The sequence below is a fragment of the Acomys minous genome (genome assembly GCF_964271855.1).
Source record: "Acomys minous genome assembly, chromosome: 10".
Taxonomy (NCBI): Eukaryota; Metazoa; Chordata; class Mammalia; order Rodentia; family Muridae; genus Acomys; species Acomys minous.
The window spans coordinates 72,263,831-72,285,726 of record NC_140491.1 but is presented as its reverse complement, the minus strand read 5'-3'; the positions used below and the strand labels follow the sequence as shown (position 1 = coordinate 72,285,726).

Below are 21,896 nucleotides of genomic sequence, written 5' to 3'. Positions count from 1 at the left end.
TCCCCCTGCCTGGGGTCTGCTGCCGTGCTCAGCAGGGCCACTCTCAACCCAGAGCTTCTGCTGCCCATTTCCAGGGACTCTCTCCCTGACTTCAGGCTAGGCCCTCAGGAATGGTGTCCTGTCCTTCAAAGCCCTCAGCTCCACTATCTGAAAAAAATTAAGTTACTGCCGGCTTCTTTTATGAGACTGTAGGATCCATGAAAGACAGGCCATGTCTAGCTGCACTCAGCACTTGCACACCAGCAAAATGCTGAAGACACAGCAAACACTCAAAGAGTGCTGGGGAAATGCATGGGTGAATACAAATGATAAGTGAAATGAGCCAGATACAAAGTGCTATTACACTTGATAATTTCTTCTACCCAACACACTGTAAATTTTTGAGTGAAGTGATGGCATTTCCCTTGTTCTCCATTGTATCTTTCCTTTATATCTAGGGCCTAGGACTCCAGAAATATTTGCTGAAAGAATGGAGGGTAAAACCTTTAAATGTCAGTGGCTATCAATGGTGAGAAGAGATGCACAGGTGACCCCCAGAGCTCTGGAGATTAAGCAGGATATAGAAAGAAGGCAGAAAGACCTACCTGACTAGAGAATAGTACACACATGGTACATGCAGCTAGGAGTGCAAATGGGGAAGGGCTGCTTAAGCTAATAATACATTTAAGCAGATGGTCCTTAGAGATGACTTAAGGAACATAAACTGGAAGTGGCGACCTAGAAAGGGAAGAGGAATACTTAGAGGTGTGCACTCAGAGCAGACAGTAAGTCTACCCTGCCCAATACTGCCGTCCATGTATGAGGAACCAGAGTACCACAACACAGCACAATCACTTGCAGGGAGAGCACTAACGTGCACACTGAATAACTGCAAGAGATTCAGGTGTAGCTTGTTATGATAATGGTGTATAGTAGTAACAGAAACACACTCACCATGGATTTTCTCGTCTTTTTTTTTTTTAAACAACACTCTGTTATAGTGCACACCACATTTTACATACAAGAACACTGTACTGTTTGGAACCTCAGTAACACATCCAGGATGACCCTGCTGCAGTAACACCGATTTAAAAACAAGGCAATGCTCTGGGTTCTACACTTTTAGCTACTATGCTACACTCTGACAAAGAGGATACTAACATTTTCTATGAAAAATGATGATGTTGGATGTGTAATGAGATGAATTCTTGACTATACAAAATCATCAACTCTCCTCAAGGACTGTAGATAGCTGACATTGAGCATAGCGAAGCAAATCTACCACAGGATGGTGATCTACACCACTTGGGTAGACCACAGCTTGGTATATTTGGCAATGTCCAATTATAAGCTACAAGAGGCTACTGTGAATTTCTCAAATGGCATGTGTGAGTAGCGTCTACTTTAAACTGCAAATAACGCCAGCTATTAAAAATTTACAACCACCAGATTAATGGTGACAGATTTTTTTTTTTTAAAGACAAGGTGCCACGTGGTTTAACTGGCCTACAACTCTCCATGTTGTCAAGAATTACTCTGAACTGCCGACCTTCCCACTTCTACCCCACAAGGGCTGGGTCACAGGCTTGCGCCATCATGCTCTGTTTAACAGAAAGTGCCAGAGATGGAACTCAGGGCTCCCTGCATGCTTGGCAAGCAAGCTCCCACTCAAGCCACACCTCTATATCCTCACCCCTTCATGCTGAAATATTATTTTGGATACAATAAATACATTATGAAATTTAAGTTGATCTTTTGGTAATTGTAAAACTGTGACTACCAGAACATTTGAAGTTACAAACATGTCTCCTTCTTCCCGCTTACTTTTTACTTCCTCTGAACAGTGTGGCTCTGCAGCCTGGCGCCTCCACTACTGGACACAGCAGTCATCTGCAAAGGCACTGCCCCAGGACTACAGCAAGCTTGTCAGGCTTTTAGTAGCTCGCCTATCAGCAGCCTGAGAAACACCAATAGCAGATAAGAGACTAGAGAAACAATGGTGAGTCTAGGGAGCCACAGAAGGAGAAAGGCTCCCCCCACCCCCAGTGCTCTAGGATACACAGAGTTATGATGTTAGACTAAAGTCTATGCATAAAAAATAGGAATAGTCAAAATTACCCTTCAAAATCCTTAACTTATCTATAAAGCAAAGTAAATGTGGCTCTGCGTGCAGAGCTGGTACATATCTCAAGTTCCTGACAGTGCAAAAACCTCACTGAGTTCTCTTTGTCTCCTACAAATGGGTGTTACTCAGAAGACACTACTGCATTCTTGAATCTAATAGAGAAAGATAAATGAAGGAATGTTTTAGCAGATCTTACATGTCAGAAGCAGTCAGCTGATCTTCAGCACAGAGCAAAGGCAGCTTAATGGAGAAGAGCAACCATCTCACAAATGGTGCTGGAGCAACAAGCTATCCAGATATACCCAGGTGTCCAAATACAGCCCTCCCCTCCAGGCTGAACCCAAGGTATATCCCTCCCTCTGCAGTCTTCCTGCAGCACTGAGGACTGAACCCAGGACCCCACTCCCTGCACATGTCAGGCAAGCACTCTACCACTCAGAGACATCCCAAGTCCAGGATCACAGATCTAAATATGGAGCACATAATCATGTAACTTCTAGACCAAAGTATTTCTAGGAGAAACATTTAGGTGCCCCTGGATACTATGGGGGCCTTTTAGAGACAACTCCAGGACCAGCAAGCTGGCTCAGCAGGTTGACGGTGCTCATTAAGCCTGAGGACCTGAGTTTGATCCCTATAAGAAAGAGGAAATCAACTCCCCCAAGTTGTCCTACATGAATGCTGTGACACATACAGACCACATACCCACACTCAAATGTAAAAAAATTAAACAAATGGATATAATACCAAAAGCATCACCTATGAAAAGAAGAGCTGATAAGCTGAAGTCCATTAATATCTAGAACATCTGCCCAGTAAGAGATGTTATTAAAAGGAAAAAAGAGCTAGGCAGTGGTGGTGCATGCCTTTAATTCCAGCACTCAGGAAGCAGAGGCAGGTGATCTCTGAGTCACCCAAATCTAAATAAAACATTGTGAGGCATAAAACTTAATAACCATAAATAATGAAGTCTAACTTGTTCAATTTGGTCTTGTAAAGTCAGATCTTCCCACTGTTTCTCTCAGAATCAGTATGCCCAAATAACCAGGAAATCCGGCTAAATTCCATAGCCCGATCTTACACAACAGTTAACAAACCCAAGAAAAAATAAAGGACACCAAGAATCACAGCCCAATTCTCCATTCCTTCCCTGGGGCCAGTCGGATGCTGCAGTTTTCACAGTATAGGGGCAGTTGAACAATACTCTTGTATAAGTGGTTTTCTTGGCAAACAAACCAAAATTGGAGGAAAGCTCTTACAAGTATCCAGCAATTTGGCCCCAGTGAATGAAGTGCTCATCCACAGACCAGCCCACTGGGAAAGACCAAATAAGGATCTATTCCAGAGCATCAACAATAACAGGCTGAAAAGAAAAATCCTTCCCATACTGCCCCCACAGAAAGGGATTTCAGAGATTTACTTCAGACAAACTGCACAAACCTGTGGCTTAACTTGGTAATTCAAAACTGCACTGATGCGGTGACTACTGACATGTCGGCTTGCTGATACCTGAAGGAATGCACCAGGAAAGCCAAGCTCAGCTGCAGAGGCCGACAAAATTAACATCACAGAGCACGGGAGGAGGGTCCCAGGCAAAGAACCTAAACCGATAACCTGTTTGAACCTTCCTTTCAAGTTTCTTTCTTTCTTTCTTTTTTCTTTTTACTAAATCATTCTAGATTACCAAATGAAATATACATAATTTAAAATATGAAAAAAATGTGTTACATGCATTTTACCACAATTTCAGTTTTCTAAATATGCATGCCAGGAAAAGGCTTTCAAGAATACCAGCCTGGATGACCATGGGTTTTGAACTTTGTTCAAATTAAAGTTTGAAATGAAAAGGTTTTTCTCTTAATTTGTGGTAAAACAGACATTTTAAAGTTCTTTTATTTGAGTGTGTGCATCTATATGAATAACTCAATGTGCAAGTACTGTATATATTCAGTGATGTGAGAGGCTGCTAAAATGGGTGATTTTAAGTCTAGTGTTTTGTATATTTAACAGCTTAAATATACAAAGTACTATGGTCCCATGAATTGCTCCGATACATTGTCCCCTTTTTTTCTTAATAATCTATTTATATATTATTTTATGAGCATTGATGTTTTGCCTGCATGTATGTCTGTGTAAGGGTGTCAGATCTTGGAGTTGCAGTTGGAGCTGTCATATGGGTGCTGGGAATTGAACCCAGGTCCTCTAGAAGAACAGTCAGTACTCTTAACTACTAAGCAATCTCTCCAATACCTTTGCCTTTTTTTTTTTAATGTATTGTGATTATTTATGTGCTTGAAACCATCTCCCCTAACTTCTAATTGTTCTTACCAGTTTTCCCTGGTGTACAGTATTCTTTTGTTTTGATTTTTCAAGACAGGGTTTCTTAGTGTAACAGCTGTGGCTATACTACAACTTGCTGTGTAGACCAGGCTAGCTTTGAACTCAGAGATCCACCTGCCTCGGCCTCCCAAATGCTGGGATTAAAAGTGTGTGTGACCTGTCCCCTTGATGGAGAGGCCTGGTGGCACTCAGAGGAAGGACAGCAGGTCACCAAGAAGAGACTTGACAACACCCTATGAGCGTATGCAGGAGGAGGAGGTCCCCCTCAGTCATAGACATAGGGGAGGGGAGTAGGGGGAAAGCGGGAGGGAGGGAGGAATGGGAGGATACAAGGGATGGGATAACAATTGAGATGTAATATGAATAAATTAATAAAATACTTTTCTAAAAAAAGTGTGTATGACCACTGCCCAGCTAATATTCTTTCATTTAATACTGCATACTACTTTTATTTTGCCTTTAAAGTTAGTATGTAGAGAATGGGTTTCGCTATTTGCTTTTCATAATACTTTGTTCAGGCTGATCCTCCTCTCTGGCCCCTCCCCCTGGCTACAGGTTTCGACAGGAATGTACTGAAATGTCCTGTTTCAGAAAGGCATCATCAAAGCTATGGGGTTCTCTTTTTTTGATGCCTGTTGCTAGGTGAACGCAGTAAGAATTATTATATTACCGAGGTGGGTCATCCTCATTCATCATGAGCTTTGCCAAAATGGGTGTGGAGTTGTTTTGTTGTTGTCTGTTAGTTTTGGTCTTAAATTCTACTATCTGAAGCTAGGCATGATAGTGCACACCTTTATTCCCAGCACTTAGGAGGTAGAGACAGCAGCCTGGTCTACACAGTGAGTTCCAGGATAACCACAACTGTTACACAGAGAAAATCTGTCTCAAAAAACAAAAACAAAGAATTCTACTGTCTGACTCATCTCCAGATCTCCAGCCTGCTTCTCCCCACTCCTCCTGTAAGTTGAACACCTGTTGATGGGAAGGGACAAGCAGAGGCTGCAGGACAGCATTCAGATTCAGAAGGAGAGGAGGGAAAGGTAACTTCGAGACTCTGCCACTTTACACTAGAGGGAGCATCATAACACTAGCAACTTACTTTAACTCTAATTTCATAAATTATATATATTTAGTAGGTGAATTGCTGTTGGCATTACTGTGATTAACAATACATCTCTTTGTGTATGTCTCTGAAACAGGGTCAGACTATGTAATAAAGGCTAACCTTAAGTCTGAAGTGATTCTCCTGCCTCTAATTACCAGGAACATGTGCACCAACCACCACACCAGGCCCTTCGCTTCTCTATTTGCTTCCTTGTGTTTTGTTTAACTGATAAGCTTAACTCTGGTAATTTAGAAAGCTGCACACACACACAACAATTTCACCTAATGTTCTTCAAGGAAAAACATTAGTAAAAAAATAAAAATTTATGACAACATGTAATATATTTATGTTATTTTAAAACTGGAAAGTGTTTTTAAAGGGGCATTCTTTTTTATTCATTTCAAGTATTTGAGTGCTTTGTCTGCATGTACCCCTGCATGCCAGAAGATGGTATCAGATCCCAGTATAGATGGTTGTGAGCCACCATGTAGTTGCTAGGAACTGAACTCAGGACCTCTGGTAAAGCAGACAGTGCTCCTAACCACTGAGCCATCTTTCCAGCTCTGAAAATGTTTTAAATCTATGTCCTAGTTAGAGTTCTACGATAGAAAATATTGGTGTATATATAACATACGAATTTTTGAGGTTCTCTATGGTTTTAAGAGAAGAAAGGGTTCAAAGCACAAAGACCAAAATCCTAAGCACCAGCTGCCTTAGGTGAAGGGATGTGCATGGTGCGATGTATGGTCTCTGTCAAGGGATGAAGGGTGTAATCAGGAAGTGCTGACAGCTGTTTCTCAGCTCTCTGGAGGCACAGCCAGGTCTTCTGGGACCTGCTGGTTACGTGCTGCAATGGATGGAGGTAGCTTCGAGTGGACCCATGCTTCCCTTTGCAGCTCTGCAGTTCTTCTTTCTCCTCTACCTGCCACATGTCCTCCAGCATGGCAACAGTGTGGCTGCCACCACGTAGCATTCACCTCTCATGCCTGACACAGAGAAAGTAGAGGTTTGTTGCTGCTATGCCTTTTTAAAAAGTGCTATTCTTAAAATTTTCATTTTCAAACGATTACAAACTCACAAGAGGAAAAAATATACCACATAAAAGCCTCTGAATCCTTTATGTAGTATCCCTCCACTACCGATAGCTCATGTAATTATACCCTAATATCAAGAACAAGGAAATTGACATCGGTGCAACACTGGTAACAAGACTACAAGTCTTACTCAGTTTCTGCCAGTTGGCTTGGGCGTGGGTGTGGGCATGTGCGTGCGTGCGTGCGTGCGTGCGTGCGTGCATGCGTGTGTGTGTGTGTGTGTCGTACCCTTCACCGGAAACAGAATGTAACAGAGAGGTCTTTTATACCTTTGTCCTCTGAAGGCATTTACGTGTTCTCTGTCTCTGTACTTATGTCACTTTGACTACGTGATATAATGGAATCACATGAGATACAACCTTTCCAAAGTGACTTGGACCTATCAAAGTAGTTGTGTGCATCAACTGCTTGTTTCTTTCTTATTGCTCTGTAGTGTTGTGCTGGACAGGAGAAGCATGGTGTTTAATAGTTCATCTTGTATAGAACATTCCAGTTACTTCCAGTTTTCCCTATAATTGCATCATTAATTCATACAGGAAAAATATAGTAACAAGTTATCAACTAGCAAAAAAACAGTGGGATGGATTGAAGTATATTCCTGAGAAAACATGTTGAACTTCTAGCTTCCGGTACCTACTACAAATATGCCAACACAGTGCTCTGACTCAAGTAGGGTATAGCACTCTTGAACATACCATCTTCTCAGCTTCTCAACCTAACTTTTCCTACTGTTCCCTCAGTTTTCCCCTTGGTTGTCCCAGGATCAAGAGAGCTGGACCCCACATAACTCTGAAACACACACCTGGATCTTCTCAAAGCGTCTACTCTTAGATGCCATTCTCTCTGGCTGTCGCCATTTTACCCCGGGCAGCACATCCCTGACAGCAGAAGCTGTTCTCTTCGCCTGTATTTGCAGATCTAGCATGCAGCTCCACCACAGTATGTGTGGACGGGAAGAACTGGGCACTGGCAGAAACCATTGGGTAAAGTGTCAATCCTGCTATTTGCTGTGTGGTTTGAGAAAGCTATTTAGCCTAAGTTTAGTTTCTGTATCTACAAATGAAATCACAGTTCAGCTCCTGTCTGTGACTCAGTAGCCCTATCACTCTGGACCAGTTGACTCACATCATTTAGTTCAGGCAATGCTCCCTTTCTTGTACCTCATTGCTACTTCATCTTGAGAAAGATCTACATCTCAGCACCTCCCTAAGAGCAGCAACCAACTCCCCGCCTTTGTCTGAGCCTAGTGAGTGTCTCAGTTGGAATGGTTCCCTATGGCCATCAGAGCAGCAATGATGAGCTTTACATTTGAACTGACTAGGGAAATGGAAGGCAATGTCAGAAAGAGCTCAAAAGCAACTAGTCATAGTGGCATACATTTGTAATCCCAGCACTCAGGGGCTGCAGCAGGAAAATCCTGAGTTTGAGGCTGGCCTACATGTCACAGTGAGGCTCTGACAAAGAAAATAACGAAAGAAGAAAAGAACTAGAGGAAAACTTTTCATGTGCAAATTTAATATATTTTTTAAAAATTTAAACTAAAGCTGACTAGATCATATTCAGCTAAATAAGAGCTGTAGAAATTTGCTGTGTTCCAAATCCTGTTGCTGGAAAAAAGGTAAACTAGACGAGGACATCTGTCAAAAAAGGGTGTGGGCAAGGCCAACACACGGTAAAAGCGGCTGAATGTACAGGCATGGAGTGCCCACGTTCAAACAAAGCATCTTTACTATAACCACTAAGTGAAGGCCAAGTTCCTATTGACAGAGAAAGCTCAGATTCACAACAAAGCACTGTAGTGAGCGAGCACACAGAGTAACACCCTGATCTGGGGTCAGCTGTAACCACCATATTCTGTGGAGCAATCTTAGCAAGGACCTGAGTCCACGTCTTTACTTCAAGACACTGAGGACCAGAACACACACTTTCACAGCTGGAAGAACAAACAGGACACCAGAAATAAAGTGGCCAGTTAAGTGCCAGCTCATGGCAAGTGTTCACACACCAGTCTCCTCCCATTTTTTTTATGCCATCTTATTTTAAAATTTATTTATTTATTTTATGTATAAGAGTGATCTGCCTTCACACACACTAGAAAGAGGAATCAGATCCCATTACAGATGGTTATGCGCGACCATGTGGGTGCTGGGACTTGAACTCAGGACCTCCGGAAGAGCAGCTAGTACTCTTAATCCCTACACCATCTCTCCAGATCTTTTCATGCCATTCTTAGCCATATAAATTCATTTCCTCAGGTCCATATCTGGAAATGTGTACATTTATTCTGCAAGGAGGGCCCTGGGGAGGACTATGAGCTAGCTCAGTGTCACACAGACATGGCCCAGCGTGGAGACCTAGGAGACCACCTGGAACTAGAGCAGGTGAGAAGAAAAAGGATTACTTGAGCTTCGGCTCCCGTCCTTCACTCGTGTACTGCCAACAGATGAGGCCGATGAGGTCCTGCACCCTGGCGCTGGCCATTGTCACCACAGTCATTGGCAGCAGTCTGTCCTGGCTCGAGTGCAGGGGGAGGTAGACATCGATCTTCTTAGTTGCAGTTGTACCCACATGACCCTGTGGATGGAGCACAGGCATGAGAGTAAAATCACAGCTGTGGTCTTGCAGCCACTATGGTCCTAGCACAGCTTTCCTGGTCTGGGTCCCATCCTTCCCGCACAGACCGACTCCTAGCTTAGCCAGTCTTGAGGCAGACAAAGTCTACATTCAGGAAGGTGAGTGAGAGCAAGTATGAGTGTGAGCAGCAGGTGCTTGGTGTTAGACTTGGAGGAGACACTAACAGACCCTGCCATCAGCTGCCTTCCCTGCTAACTGCCACGTGTCTCCTGGAGAGGTTGAAGAGGAGGCACTCACACTGAGACAAGAGCTTGTCTATATATCTCAGAGACTAAAGGAACTGATTTCATTGGGCAGTACACCTGCTAACTTAAATGCCACACAGTTCAAGGATGGTTGGTCTTCTGTTGCTGCTCAACCCACACTACTCTATGAACTTCTGATTCTTGCTATATATGCAGCCCTCCTCTCTCTGTACTCTCCTTTCTGCTCTCTGTAGCACCAGCACTAGTCAGCAACATATCCAAGCTGCTTTTTCAACATTCTATTTCGGTGCCTTAAGCAAAAGCCACTGTCTGGGGAAGGCACTTCCTGGGGGAAGGTCTACCATTCTCTTAAAGCAGAACTGCTTTGCTTTTTTTTTTTAAACTCTTCCTTCTCCTGTGTCTCCCTCTCCCTAGTTCTCTTCTCTTCCCCTCGCCTACTTCCCAAGTTGCTCTGCTGCCTACAGTGGCTTCAAACTCATGGCCTCGAGCCTTGGCTGCAGTTATGCGCACACCACCATGTCCTGCTCTTCGGCCTTCTTTTTCATAATCCCCCAAATCCTTAAGATCAAGAGGCTATGTAGGTAGTCTTGTCCCTGCTAACAGTCCCAAACTATTATTTCCTCTTTTCTTAGAAAAAGTCCTGTTCCAACGAGTTGCAAACCAATCAACTGTAGCAGCAGCATCCTCTCTCACTCTGCTCTATGTGGCTCTGGGCCATGCCCCTTCCTCACCAGAGACTAGAGCTTGGTCTTCTTGGTTCAGTCTTACCCACAACAAGGCCAGAGAAAAGTGCACAATTCAAGTTTACATTGGTACACGTTACTGTCCCCCAGTCCTTCCTATCCCAAGTCACAGCAGCAGCCATCTCATTGCACCATACCACTTGCTCACATCCCAGATCCTTTTTCTTTGTACCATTTTTCTGCTCCACTAGTAAGTTCAAGGACAGCTACTGCAAAACTGTACTTCAGTTTTGGTCTTTTTTAGCATATGGCAGTGGGATGAGCAGAGAGCAACACGCAAAAGGGTCATCTGCATTCCTTCCTCATAGCAAATACAAAGATCCACATGTAAGAGATAAAGCAATAAAACTCATAGTAGGGTAAGTCTTAATGACTTTGAATTAGGCACTGATTTCTTTAAAGGACAGATGTATAAGCAACAACAGCAACAATAAAAGACAGAGTTTATAAAAATTTAAAAATGTGTTCCCCAAAGAATATTGTCAAGGTGACCCCCAGAAGGGGAAGAAGAGTTGCAATCCAATTATCTGGTAAGAGTCTATCGTCTAGAACATGCTGAGAACTCTCACAATGCAATATAAAAGAGAACCTATTGAGACACTGGCAAAGGATCTGAACAGACATTTCTTTGGAGAAGATGTACAAATGGCCAATAAACACATGAGAGGATACTCCATACAATCTACCATAATGCAAGTCCCAGCCACAGAGAAGGCACTGTCATGTAAAGTTAGTTACAAGTGCATGAACACACACACATGTACACATACACTGCCCCACACACACACACATACACTAGTAGAGTGCTCCTCTACTATAAACACAACCTGGTTTTGATCTGCAGTATGAGGGAGGGACTGGACACTAAAAGCTATCATATTCTATTTCCCATTTCCCTAGTGGGTGGATGACAACGAATAAAGGCCACACTCTCACAGCACTATCTGATCTATCTGGTGCCCACCCACCTCTCCACCATCATCCAATGCCAACTTCCCTGCCTCACCATCAAGGTTTAGCTACCTTGGCCCGGCAGTACTCCTAGGATGTGTGTCTAGACGCACAGTTGTGTATATCTTGTCTACATCTCTCACTTTGAAGACATCACTGGGCACTACTGACTGTATCTAGAAGGCTCTGGTTCATCACTTGTCATACTTTAATGTATGCTCTTGGCCATGTAACCAAGTCTCTCAGAGTTTCTGCTCCTCATGTAGATTGATAAGACTCTCATGAGGACTGATGCAGAAGCTTCACTCCTGACTCTGGCTCACACATCCTTCATTGATGATGCTATAGAAGGAAGACCCTCTCGGTTACTCTCCCACAGGTATCCTATTTATTTCCTTTGTACCCCTTAACGGTTTAAGATTACACCTTGATTTATGCTCATCTTTAGTGCATGCCCTTCCCACAAGAGCAGTGACACTGTCTCTTTGCTTCCTGTTCCATACATGATGCCAAGCAGTGTGCCTGGCAAACTGAAGACTCCCCAAAAAGAATCTGGTAGTCAATACATGCTGGCAACTGTCTATACACCCCAGCTAATTGGTAGGAGGATCCTTAAGCCCAGGAATTTAAGCCTAGCTGGCATCCCACTCACACTAAATACCAAATAAACAAATATAACACTATTGAATAGCCCAAATGCCTGCTACTGGAGGAACTGAGTAAATCTTCATTTCTTTCTTCCTCTTGTCCTTTTTCATAAGTCTGTTTCCTAATCATACAGAGAATCAATTTAGCCAGTCGCATGGCTTCACTTTATAATTCTAGCATTCTAAGATAAAGAGTCAGAACCTGAATAAGGAAAGTAAGGTAGAGATGGTTTAAAAATCACTTTACATAAATGTTACTTCTCTTACACCCCAACAACTAACATCAGATCAACTGATGGCCCCCACATTTAAAGCTATCAAGTGAGTAAGAAAGTCAATTCTCAGTATTTTACCAAGTTTGTGTGTCTATGATATTTGCAAATACATATGATACCTGTATTTCTTATCATAAGCCTACTTAGTTTTATTCTCAGTAGGGATTTTTGGACTGTACAGTGTTTATATGATGTGAACTCCTTATATATAAGAAGGTGTATATATTAATCTAATTATGGACTTAAATATTTTAAAGTATGAATACCCTTATTTGCTGCAAAGTCCAGTGTGTAGACATTTGCTTTTTAGCAGGATTTTGAAGTGCTCCATTTTAATGCCAGAGAACAAGTCTTTGGCACACAGACTGGTCAGTAATAGGTAAGGCAGGTATGTTCAGGTTGAGCCAACAATGGTTTGCATTTTATGCTTCTTTTCTGTCAATACTAATGTAGTCAACACTGCTTGAATGTCTGAATACTGAAACACAGCCCTATTTAAAAGTATGTAACTGAAAAAGAAATAAATAAAGGTAGTCTTTTTTAAATTAAAAAGAAAGAAAGAAAGAAAAGAAAGTCAATTCTCTACAACGTTCCCTGTCTTTTTCACAGGCCTGGCCTATATGTACACACCACATTCCTACATGCTTTTCAGCTTAGAAATGGTAACTGCAATGGTTAAGCAAGACTTCTCCAGCAAGTATGTTAACACTGAGGTAGGTAGAGGGCACTAATAATAATGGAACGCCTCTGAGGGCTGTGATGGCTAGCCTTGGTTGTCAACTTGACTACAGCTGGAACTCGGAGCTAAGACCCAAACCGCAGGGTATACTTTTGAGGGATTTTTCTTTTTCTTTTTCCTTTTTTTCTTCTTCTTTTTTTTTTTTTTTTTTGAGACAGGGTTTCCCATGTAGCCCTGGCTGTCCTAGAACACGCTGAGTGCTGGGATTAAAGGTGTGCACCACAGCCATCTGGCTGAGGGATTCTTCTTAATTGGATTCTGAGAGGGGAAGACTTACCCTAAACCTGGGCTACTTCTAGTGGCAGTCCATAGAGAAGGGCATGGAAGACAGAAGCCTTGCTTTCTGCCAGCTTGCTTTCATTCCTGCTGGCAGGTCTATCCTCCTCCCTGTTGCTGAGCCAGACCCCAAAGACTGAAAACAAGCCACTCTCCAGAAATCCTTCTAGGCTCAAATAGAAGGCTGGAACTCTTGAGACATCCAGTTCCGTGGACTGAACAACTACTGACCACAGCCTGGCACCCACTCTTCTGCATCTCCCCACCCCACAGTTCTGCTCCTTTAGCGAACCCTGACTAACACACGAGGGCTCTGGCTCATAGCACCTTCCTTTTTAGACCTAGTCTATTAAGTTTACTACTCTTCCTTTTTGCTCACGGTACCATCTTGCAGGCCCAGTGCATTCCCGTTTTACCTTCACTTATTCCTCCTCCTGCTGAACTATAGCTAAGGGGCCACAGGACTGACACCTCAAGATGTGGAGACCCACAGGGAAAGACAATGTGAATCTGCTTCATAAACTGCAACGTGCTTTCTATGTGCAGAGCAGCTTGCTAGATGCTTTTGACTTCAGATCCATTTTGCTTTCATGATCACATGGGGCCCAAGTGACATCACACAAGCTCTGCAAAGAACCCTGTGCATACTAGTAAGGACAGATGCTTGTCTAGTGCTTTGGCTCTATCTCATTGATTTCTCAGCTTAGCTCGAAGAGAGGGTTCTACCTTTACATCCCAGGAGAAAACTACGGCAAGGCTTCTGAGGACATAGTGTCCTGCTGAGTCTGCCACAGCCACAAGGAAGAACCACAGCTCAACCTGAGCCATTGTGACTACCCAGCCCCTTCACCTCTTAGTCCAAGTGCCACTAACCCAACCCTGCGCAGCTCACCTTTCTCTTTCCCTTTGTCCTCATAAACACAACAAAAGCTCCACTTTGAGCAGCTTTCTATAGAAGGATCTGCATTTGAGAGAAGAGAATAGAAAGGGACTGAGGCTCCCAGGACCCCGTCCTGATCCAGACTGCAGGATGTCACTGTTGGTTAGGAGACCAGCAGGTGTTACTGTCCCTTAGCCCTGCTCATTTAAAATGAAATCAGAATAAACACAGAGATGCTTAGTAAATGAAGTGCTTCATCATTTCAATTTTCTAATTCCATCTTGGGAAAGTGCCTTGTACAAACCCTGAAATTATCTATTTTAAATGAGGAAGCTCCTCTGAAAAAGCTCCAGGTGGTGGCAGTAAGCTCTATCTGAGAGTCCCTGTGTTGCAAGCTTAGAGAAAAATCATCTAAAACATAAAACAATCCATCAACATAATAGAAAGTAATTAACTTATAAAAAAAAAAATAAGGTGACCAAAGGATTAAAGTATTCACCACACATCAAAAAAGCAATATCAGAGGCCTACATCCAACTATTAAGAAGCAACTAGCAATAAACAAAGATGGGGGTCACACAGCTTCACTGCACAGCAATCTGTGTGCTCCCCAATACAGCACTGGGGTGATGAAGCCATAATTAGAGAGCACAAGCAAGGGAGTCACAGAGAATGGGTTCTGCTGTGTCCTTCTGCTCTCTCACGTATCCAACACACACCCACTGGAACGCCACACTGGAACATGGTGCTGAGTACATCGGCGGCGGCGGCGGCGGCAGGCTCACTCTAAGGCAGTCACACTGGAAGGGGTTGGTCGAGGCATCTTAGAGAGGAAAACATTCATGCTCCCTGCCAGAACCATGAACCCAGAGAGAAGCAGCTCGCTGTGTTTACAATCAGCACGACAGGGGCAGGACAGAGGGTCCTTCGGAGACACGGTGATTTTATTAATGATTCTGATTTTTTTTGTATTCTCTATAATGAACACTTTATTTACAATTAAACACAAAATATTATAATTAAAACCATAACAACAAGAAAAAAGGAGATAAAAAGAGCAAGAGTAACTCCCATTCCAGGCTTATGGACATTAGGTAAGAGAATGAAGCTCCATGTTGCAAGCACAGGCCACATTAAGGCATTGAGCAAACATTTACCAGGGACATACTATGCGGGCTGAGGCTGTAGCTGCATGGTAGCACTTCTCCAGCATAGGCAAGTCCCAGGGTTATATAATTTTTATTAAAGAAAAATAAAAAGCAACGAATCCAGCAGGTGAGATGCCTCAGCAGGTAAAGGCACTACTGGCAAACCTGATGTCCCAGGACCCACCCAGTAAAAAAAATCAAAAAATGGACTCAATGAATTTGTCCTGGGGACACTTACACTATGGTACACATAAATAGACACATACACATAAACAAATTAAGTTATAACTATGTAACTTAATCTTATTTTTTAAAAAATGACTTACAGTCAGTCAACAAAGGTGAAGCTGACTCACACTCTCCAGAACAACCCCTAAGCCAGGGAAGGAAGCAAAGGCTCAGCACAGACCTGAGGAGCAGGAGGCACTTCCTCAGCCAGTGCTCTCTGTGGTCAGCCCTCCTGTCACCTGCATACCCAGAGGCTTCTGTATCTACTAGGTGACTAGGTCACACAGGATAAGAACTGCTACTACTTTCCTTTGACACATCTCTCAAACCTTTCTCCTCCTGTCCCCGTGGCACTGGCCCTGAAGAGGCCGCCTCATTCTTAGCCATACTGAACAGCAGTGCTCCAACTGTCTTTACTTCAGGAAGCTCACCTCTCCACAGCCCTACCTCCTTTCGGCCAACAATGAGAAGGTTTCCCTCAAACTACAGATCATGCCAGTCAGAAACCCCATTTCCACCCACCTGGTGCTAGTATTCTGACCTGGCATAGCAGCTAATACCCTGGATAACCAGCCCCAGTGCACACAGAGCAACAACTCAGAGTACAGATTTGGGGTCAGCTGCATCCAAGTTTGAATCCTGGCTCTGACTCTCAGCTAAGCTTAGACACTATGCAAGTAACTGCACATCTCCGAGTCTCCCCTTTCTCACTGGGATAAGCAAATACAAGGTATCTATCTCAAACCCGTCACACCCACACTCACTCACACTCACTCACACTCACACTCACTCACACTCACTGTCCTTCCACTCAAATGTCTCCTCTTCCAAGAAGGGGAAAGTCCAAAATAACTGCCTCTTCTCTGCTTCCAGGCAACTTGATTTTTACAACCTTATAGTTCACTGTTTTCCTTAACTACCTCTCCCTTCTTCTTCACTCTTTCAGCTGTGAATTATAGAAACAGAACAAGCGCATCCCGTCAATTTCTGTGTGCTCTGTGGGCCTAAAGTACAGCAGAGGGTTACAGTTAGCTCTGCTGAGCTAAACACACACTCAGGTCTCCCACGTCTTTCCTATCCCATGTAAACTGACTGCTTGTTGCTCCAGGTCACTCTCGTCTCTGAAATGTCTCTTGCACATATAACACAGGATCTGACATACAGCAGGTGAAGAAGAAGAATTTAAACACTTCGTTACACTGCAGCTTACAGAGCTGAACATTTTAAACATCCCAGTATTGTAAGCTGTCTTTTCTGAAGCATTCTTTGATATAAATATGCACATATCCCACGTGAATGTTACTGGGTGAAGGGATATAAGTGTTTGTGGTGTATGATACACTGGAAAAGCTCATTCTCTTGAAAGTGTTTTTGAAGCCTATCAAGAGAATGTCAACATTCTGAACCACATGCTATCTAATTAATAATCTAATAATTAGCTTTTCCAATATAAAAACATAAAGCATGTAAATAGGCACTAACTGAAACATACGACATTGACCATGAGGATGGATTAGTCCATTCATATAGTGTGTTTATGCCTACATGTGTCTCGTTAGCTAAAATAATATCTAGCTTACTATAAATATATAGCTATTATATGTCTATATAAATAACTGTTGCCTATCATAAAACTAATTTCAAGATTATACACTTTATAGTTTCCAAAACAGATGAAGCAGAAAGAACAGATGCTGCTCAATTTCAAATAATCTTTTCTAAAAATAATTTTATGCTAAACTAGATATGGCACATGCCTTTTATTCCACCAAGGAAGCAGAAGCAGGCAGATTTCTACAACTTCAAGGCCAGCCTGTGCTATGTATGGACAGCCTGTCTGAAAAACAAAAACAAGCAAAAGACCCAAACAAAAGAAAACAAGAACAAAGGCCTCTATTTACTTTATGTGTGTGGGTGTTTTGCCTGTATGTATATATGTGCACCACATGTGTGGCTGATGTCTGAAGTGACCAGAAGAGGGTGTTGGATTCCTTCAAACTGGAGTTACAAACAACTGTGACCTCTTCCCCCTTCCCCCCCCCACCCCCAATGTGGGTACTTGGAATCAAACCTAGGTCCTCTGGGAGAGGAGCCAGTGCTCCTAACTGCTAAGCCATCTTTCAGAGCCAACCCCCTGACTCCAAAGGAGTTAGGGCCTTACTATGTAGCCATAACTGGCCAGGAACTTGCTATACAGGTCTCGCTGGCCTCAAACATGTCATCTTCCTGCCTTTGCTTCCTGCATGCTGCTGGGATTGCAAGCTTGTGCTACATGGCCTGCTTAAAATGATCTTCGGGTAGGAGCTACCCATATCAAGTGAGCCAACTGAACTAAGACTTATGTTCAAGGCTCAGTTAGCAAGACTACTTAACATCAACGTTTCCAATAATAAATTGAATAGCAGATCTCCAAACTATTGCTAAGTGTTCAATTTCTCTGCCTAAAGAAGGAAAGAGAAAGGACAGGCAGCTTGGCTTCTGCAATTAAAGAGACAAAAAGCAGGCAACATTACTCCATTAGTCACAACTGCACAAGCAGATCATTATATGTAATTTTAATGCAGAAGTAAATGTAACAGTATATCCAGTCAATGTAATAATATAAATTGATAAAAGGATTATTTGTAGCCTTTGAAAGGAAACTGTGTTTAAGCAATGACTGCTTTGCCTTTTTACTGACACGTTTCTCCCTAACCTCCCCAACAGGGACAGAAGGATGCCTGCTCCAGATGCCCTGCTCTATGTGTTGTGCACTAAGTGCTGTGCTCTAGGTGCTAGGTGCTGTGCTCTAGGTGCCGTGCTCTAGGTGCCGTGCTCTAGGTGCCGTGCTCTAGGTGCTGTGCTCTAGGTGCTGTGCTCTAGGTGTTCTCTGTGCCAGGCTCTAGATGCTGTACTTTATAGGTGCCCTGTAGGCAATAACAAGGTGAGAACTGGTACAATCAAATGCTTACTTCTGTGAGGGTATTTAATGGCTTCCATTTGAAGAGAAATAGTATTTTCAAACAAAATCCAACATAAACCAGATTATCTAATTGTGAGAGATAAAGAGGATTTATATAATGGAAGAAAAACTTCTAAACACCACAATTTTATGGGCTCAGAAAATAAACTCACTTTTTTTTTTATATTCAAAATAGTAGCAGTGACTATGAATAGATTTTGTATAAAGCTCTATGACAAATCCATTCAGAGCTATGGAGTTGGCTTTGTACTGCTATCTTAACCCTCAATAAATCTGGACCGCTTAAAGGCTATTAAATTAACATTTCCCTGATCTGGCACCTGTAGTCAAGTTAATTTGTCAAAAACATTTCTACAGTTTGTCACTGGACACTGTATTTTCTGACAAGCTTAAAATAAAATTGACAAAATCTCATTAATTCCCTCTGAATCACCAACCTTGGTTCCATTAAGCTTTTATTATCAAGAACGTCAACTGTCACTCCTTCTTTAAGAAGGTCAAGTTCTGCTCTGGGTGCTTCTCGGATCCTTGCCATCTTAACAGAAGCTGGGAGGCAGCACAGTGTGGTGGTGACAAGTATAAGCTGCACACAACACCAATATTTCTGACCTTCAGCAGCTTAAGCTTTTTAGGTTATGATTTCTTTGTCCACAAAGAATGAGGACCTGAGTTTTTATCTTCGGAACCCATGTAAGATGTAGGCACTGGGCCAAGCATTGGGGCACACAGCTTTAATCCCAGCACCTGGGAGACAGAGGCAGGCAGATCTCTGTGAGTTCAAGGCCAGCCTAGTCCACACGCAAGATCCAGGTCAGCCAAAGCTATACAGTGAGATCCCATTGTAAATAAACAACAACAGAAAGTTAGGCATCATGGCACTGTGCTAGCTGGCCAGCTAATCTAGCCATCAGTGAGTGCCAGGCTTTGTGAGAGAGCCTGTCTCAAGAAAATAATAACAAAGTAAAATGAAAAGCAAATGAGGAAGGAACCAGAGTCAACCTCACACCTCCACACATGCACAAGAACACACAACGTACATACACAGGATTTTAAGAGTGTGGATAGTAACAGTTCTCTCTCCTGGGGTTGTATAAAGGGTCTGGTAAGATTATACATAGAAGCATTTGTTTCTCTGTCGGACCCACAGTAAAGGCTCAGGAAATTCTCACTGTCTACTAGGCTTGCTGTATGTTTTCTATTTTATAAACACCAACTTAAAACTCTTAAACACCTTCTGGGCAATCTTTTTTTTTTTTTTAAAGATTTATTTTATTATTATGTATACAGTGTTGTCTGCTTGTTTACCTGCAGGCCAGAAGAGGGCACCAGGTTACATTATAGATGGTTGTGAGCCACTATGTAGTTGCTGGGAATTGAACTCAGGACCTTTGGAAGAGCAGGCGGTGCTCTTAACCACTGAGCCATCTCTCCAGCCCCACAATCCTTTTAATAATGCTCCCTCAGAACGTGAACTCCCCAGCCTCTCCTGAAGACCTACAAAGATGTGGCCCCTGCTACCTGCTAAAGCAAGCCCTCTGCCTCACTCCCAGGGACAGTCGTGATGGCTAAATGTTTGTTTCTACTGGGTAAAATCTTGCTGCAGAGTTTGCCCACTGATCTCAGTCCTAGCCTAATGACATCTGAACAAGCCTACTGCTGCTTTACAGCACACACAGCCCTTTATATACCTATGACCAAAACTCAAGACACACAAAACCAAACCCAACCAAAAACCACTGCCACCTTGGCTATAAGTACTGTAGAGTACAGCAGCCTGCAACCCTTTCAAGAGGACAGGACAGCACAGAAAATCTATAACATTATAGCAAATGAAAACCTGTAGTCCTAGATGGAAACTAGGTTGCTGTTAGGAAAAATATTCTCTATTTAAAATATCTTGATGCTCTGATGCTCGGGTGGTAGCACTGCTGTTTTTTATCCCATGTGGGTTGAGTTATCCCATGTGGGTTAAGCAATAAACTCAAATAACTGTTTCAGCTGGCAAGTGAGGGCCAGTGAGCTGACTCAACATGAACAGGCGCTTGCTGCATAACCTGACAACCTGACTCTTTGATCCTGGGAACCATGACAGAAGGAAAGCCCCAATTCCTCAAAGCTGCCTCTGACCTCCATATACATGCAATGGCACCCATGGGCTCCCCACAATACACATATAATAATAATACTACATTTTTTTCTCCTAAACAAGGTCTTATTATACAGTCCTAGCTGCCTGGAACTAGCTATGTGGACCAGGCTGACCTCAAACTCGCAGTCTGCCTGCCTCTGCCTCTGCCGTGCAGGGATTAAAGGCCTGTACCACCATGCCCAGCCAATAAAACAACAATTTAAATATATATCTAGAGAAATAGCAACCATTCATTTTCAAATATAGGTTAAGCATTTCACAAACAATAGGGGAAGCATGAGGGAAAACTGAAAGCCTATTCAGCCTGTACCAGGAGTGCAGTCATTCTCCTCCAGAAAGCTTACTGCAGAGAGCGCTTCCTGATTCCATCAATGTCTACTGTGCTGGTGGAATCTCATGTCTATGGTGCTAGGCCCCTCAGTGCAGAGGCAAAAGGACTCACCTGGACTTTGGGCCTGTCATCTTTGAACTGGGCAACTCTGTGCAAGTCAAGTTTCCTCAGCTATGAAACACAGGTGAGAACATCTATTTTAAAATACTGTCTAAATAAAAATTTTAAATGAAGTCTAAAGCAAAGCCGAAGCCTGTGCCAGGGCTTTGTGAGGCTGGGGTGTAGCTCTGTGCGGAGGGGGTGCTTGGTATCTCCCCTGCAGGAGCTCTGCTCCCTGGACTGTTGCAGTTGGTGATCCTTCTTACTGTGGTCTAAGCTGCTGGTCAGGCCACGCCGACCTCTAGACAAAATATCCCTGTATGCAAAGGGAGCGACACAGGCAACAGGGAAAGGTTCCTCTCAGTCCTTTCTGAAGAAAAGTCATGGCATTCTCCTCTCATCTGACCAGAGATGGTTACAGGGTGTCCTAAGATGTATGTCTGCTCACACAGGTACAATCCAGCCATCTTAAAGCTATCTTTACAGGATGGAAAGTGTCTGTTTTGAATTTTCATAGCCATTGTGGGACTTTTTGATCATTAAATGCTACACAGAACTTTGCACTTAATTATACAAACAATGGGTTCCATAATGAAGATAATATCAGGGAAAGGTAATTTGCATGAACTAAGCCCCATCACCTAGCATAAGTTTAGAGACCTCTTTATTATTAAATCATTTATATAATAAAATCAATATGCTTTAAAAGTAAAAATATTTTTTAAGACCATAAAGAAGAGTTACACATTTTTAACTCTATAAACTTTCATAGTATAATGAGTCTTTTTAAGATTTAATCCCAGCCAGGCAGGGGTGGAGCATGCCTTTAGTCCCAGCACTTGGGAGGCAGAGGATCGCTGTGAGTTCAAGGCCAACTTGGTCTACAAAAGTGAGTCCAGGACAGTTAAGGCTATACAGAGAAACCCTGTCTTGGAGGGGGGGGGAAAAAAAAAGGAAAACCCAACTTCCAACATTAAAACTTAAC

General features: G+C 42.9%; 1 protein-coding gene across 6 annotated transcripts in view; it reads right to left on the bottom strand.

Moving 5' to 3' along the window:
- The window catches only part of MAPKAP1 (MAPK associated protein 1), a 215,513-nt gene that overhangs the window by 112,456 nt on the left and 81,161 nt on the right, over positions 1–21,896 (bottom strand). For all 6 annotated transcript variants that reach the window (XM_084799625.1, XM_084799623.1, XM_084799628.1 and 3 more), the window contains one exon: positions 9,045–9,217. In XM_084799625.1, coding sequence (XP_084655751.1) covers positions 9,045–9,217 — 173 coding nt within the window. The remainder of the gene's footprint in view (positions 1–9,044; positions 9,218–21,896) is intronic.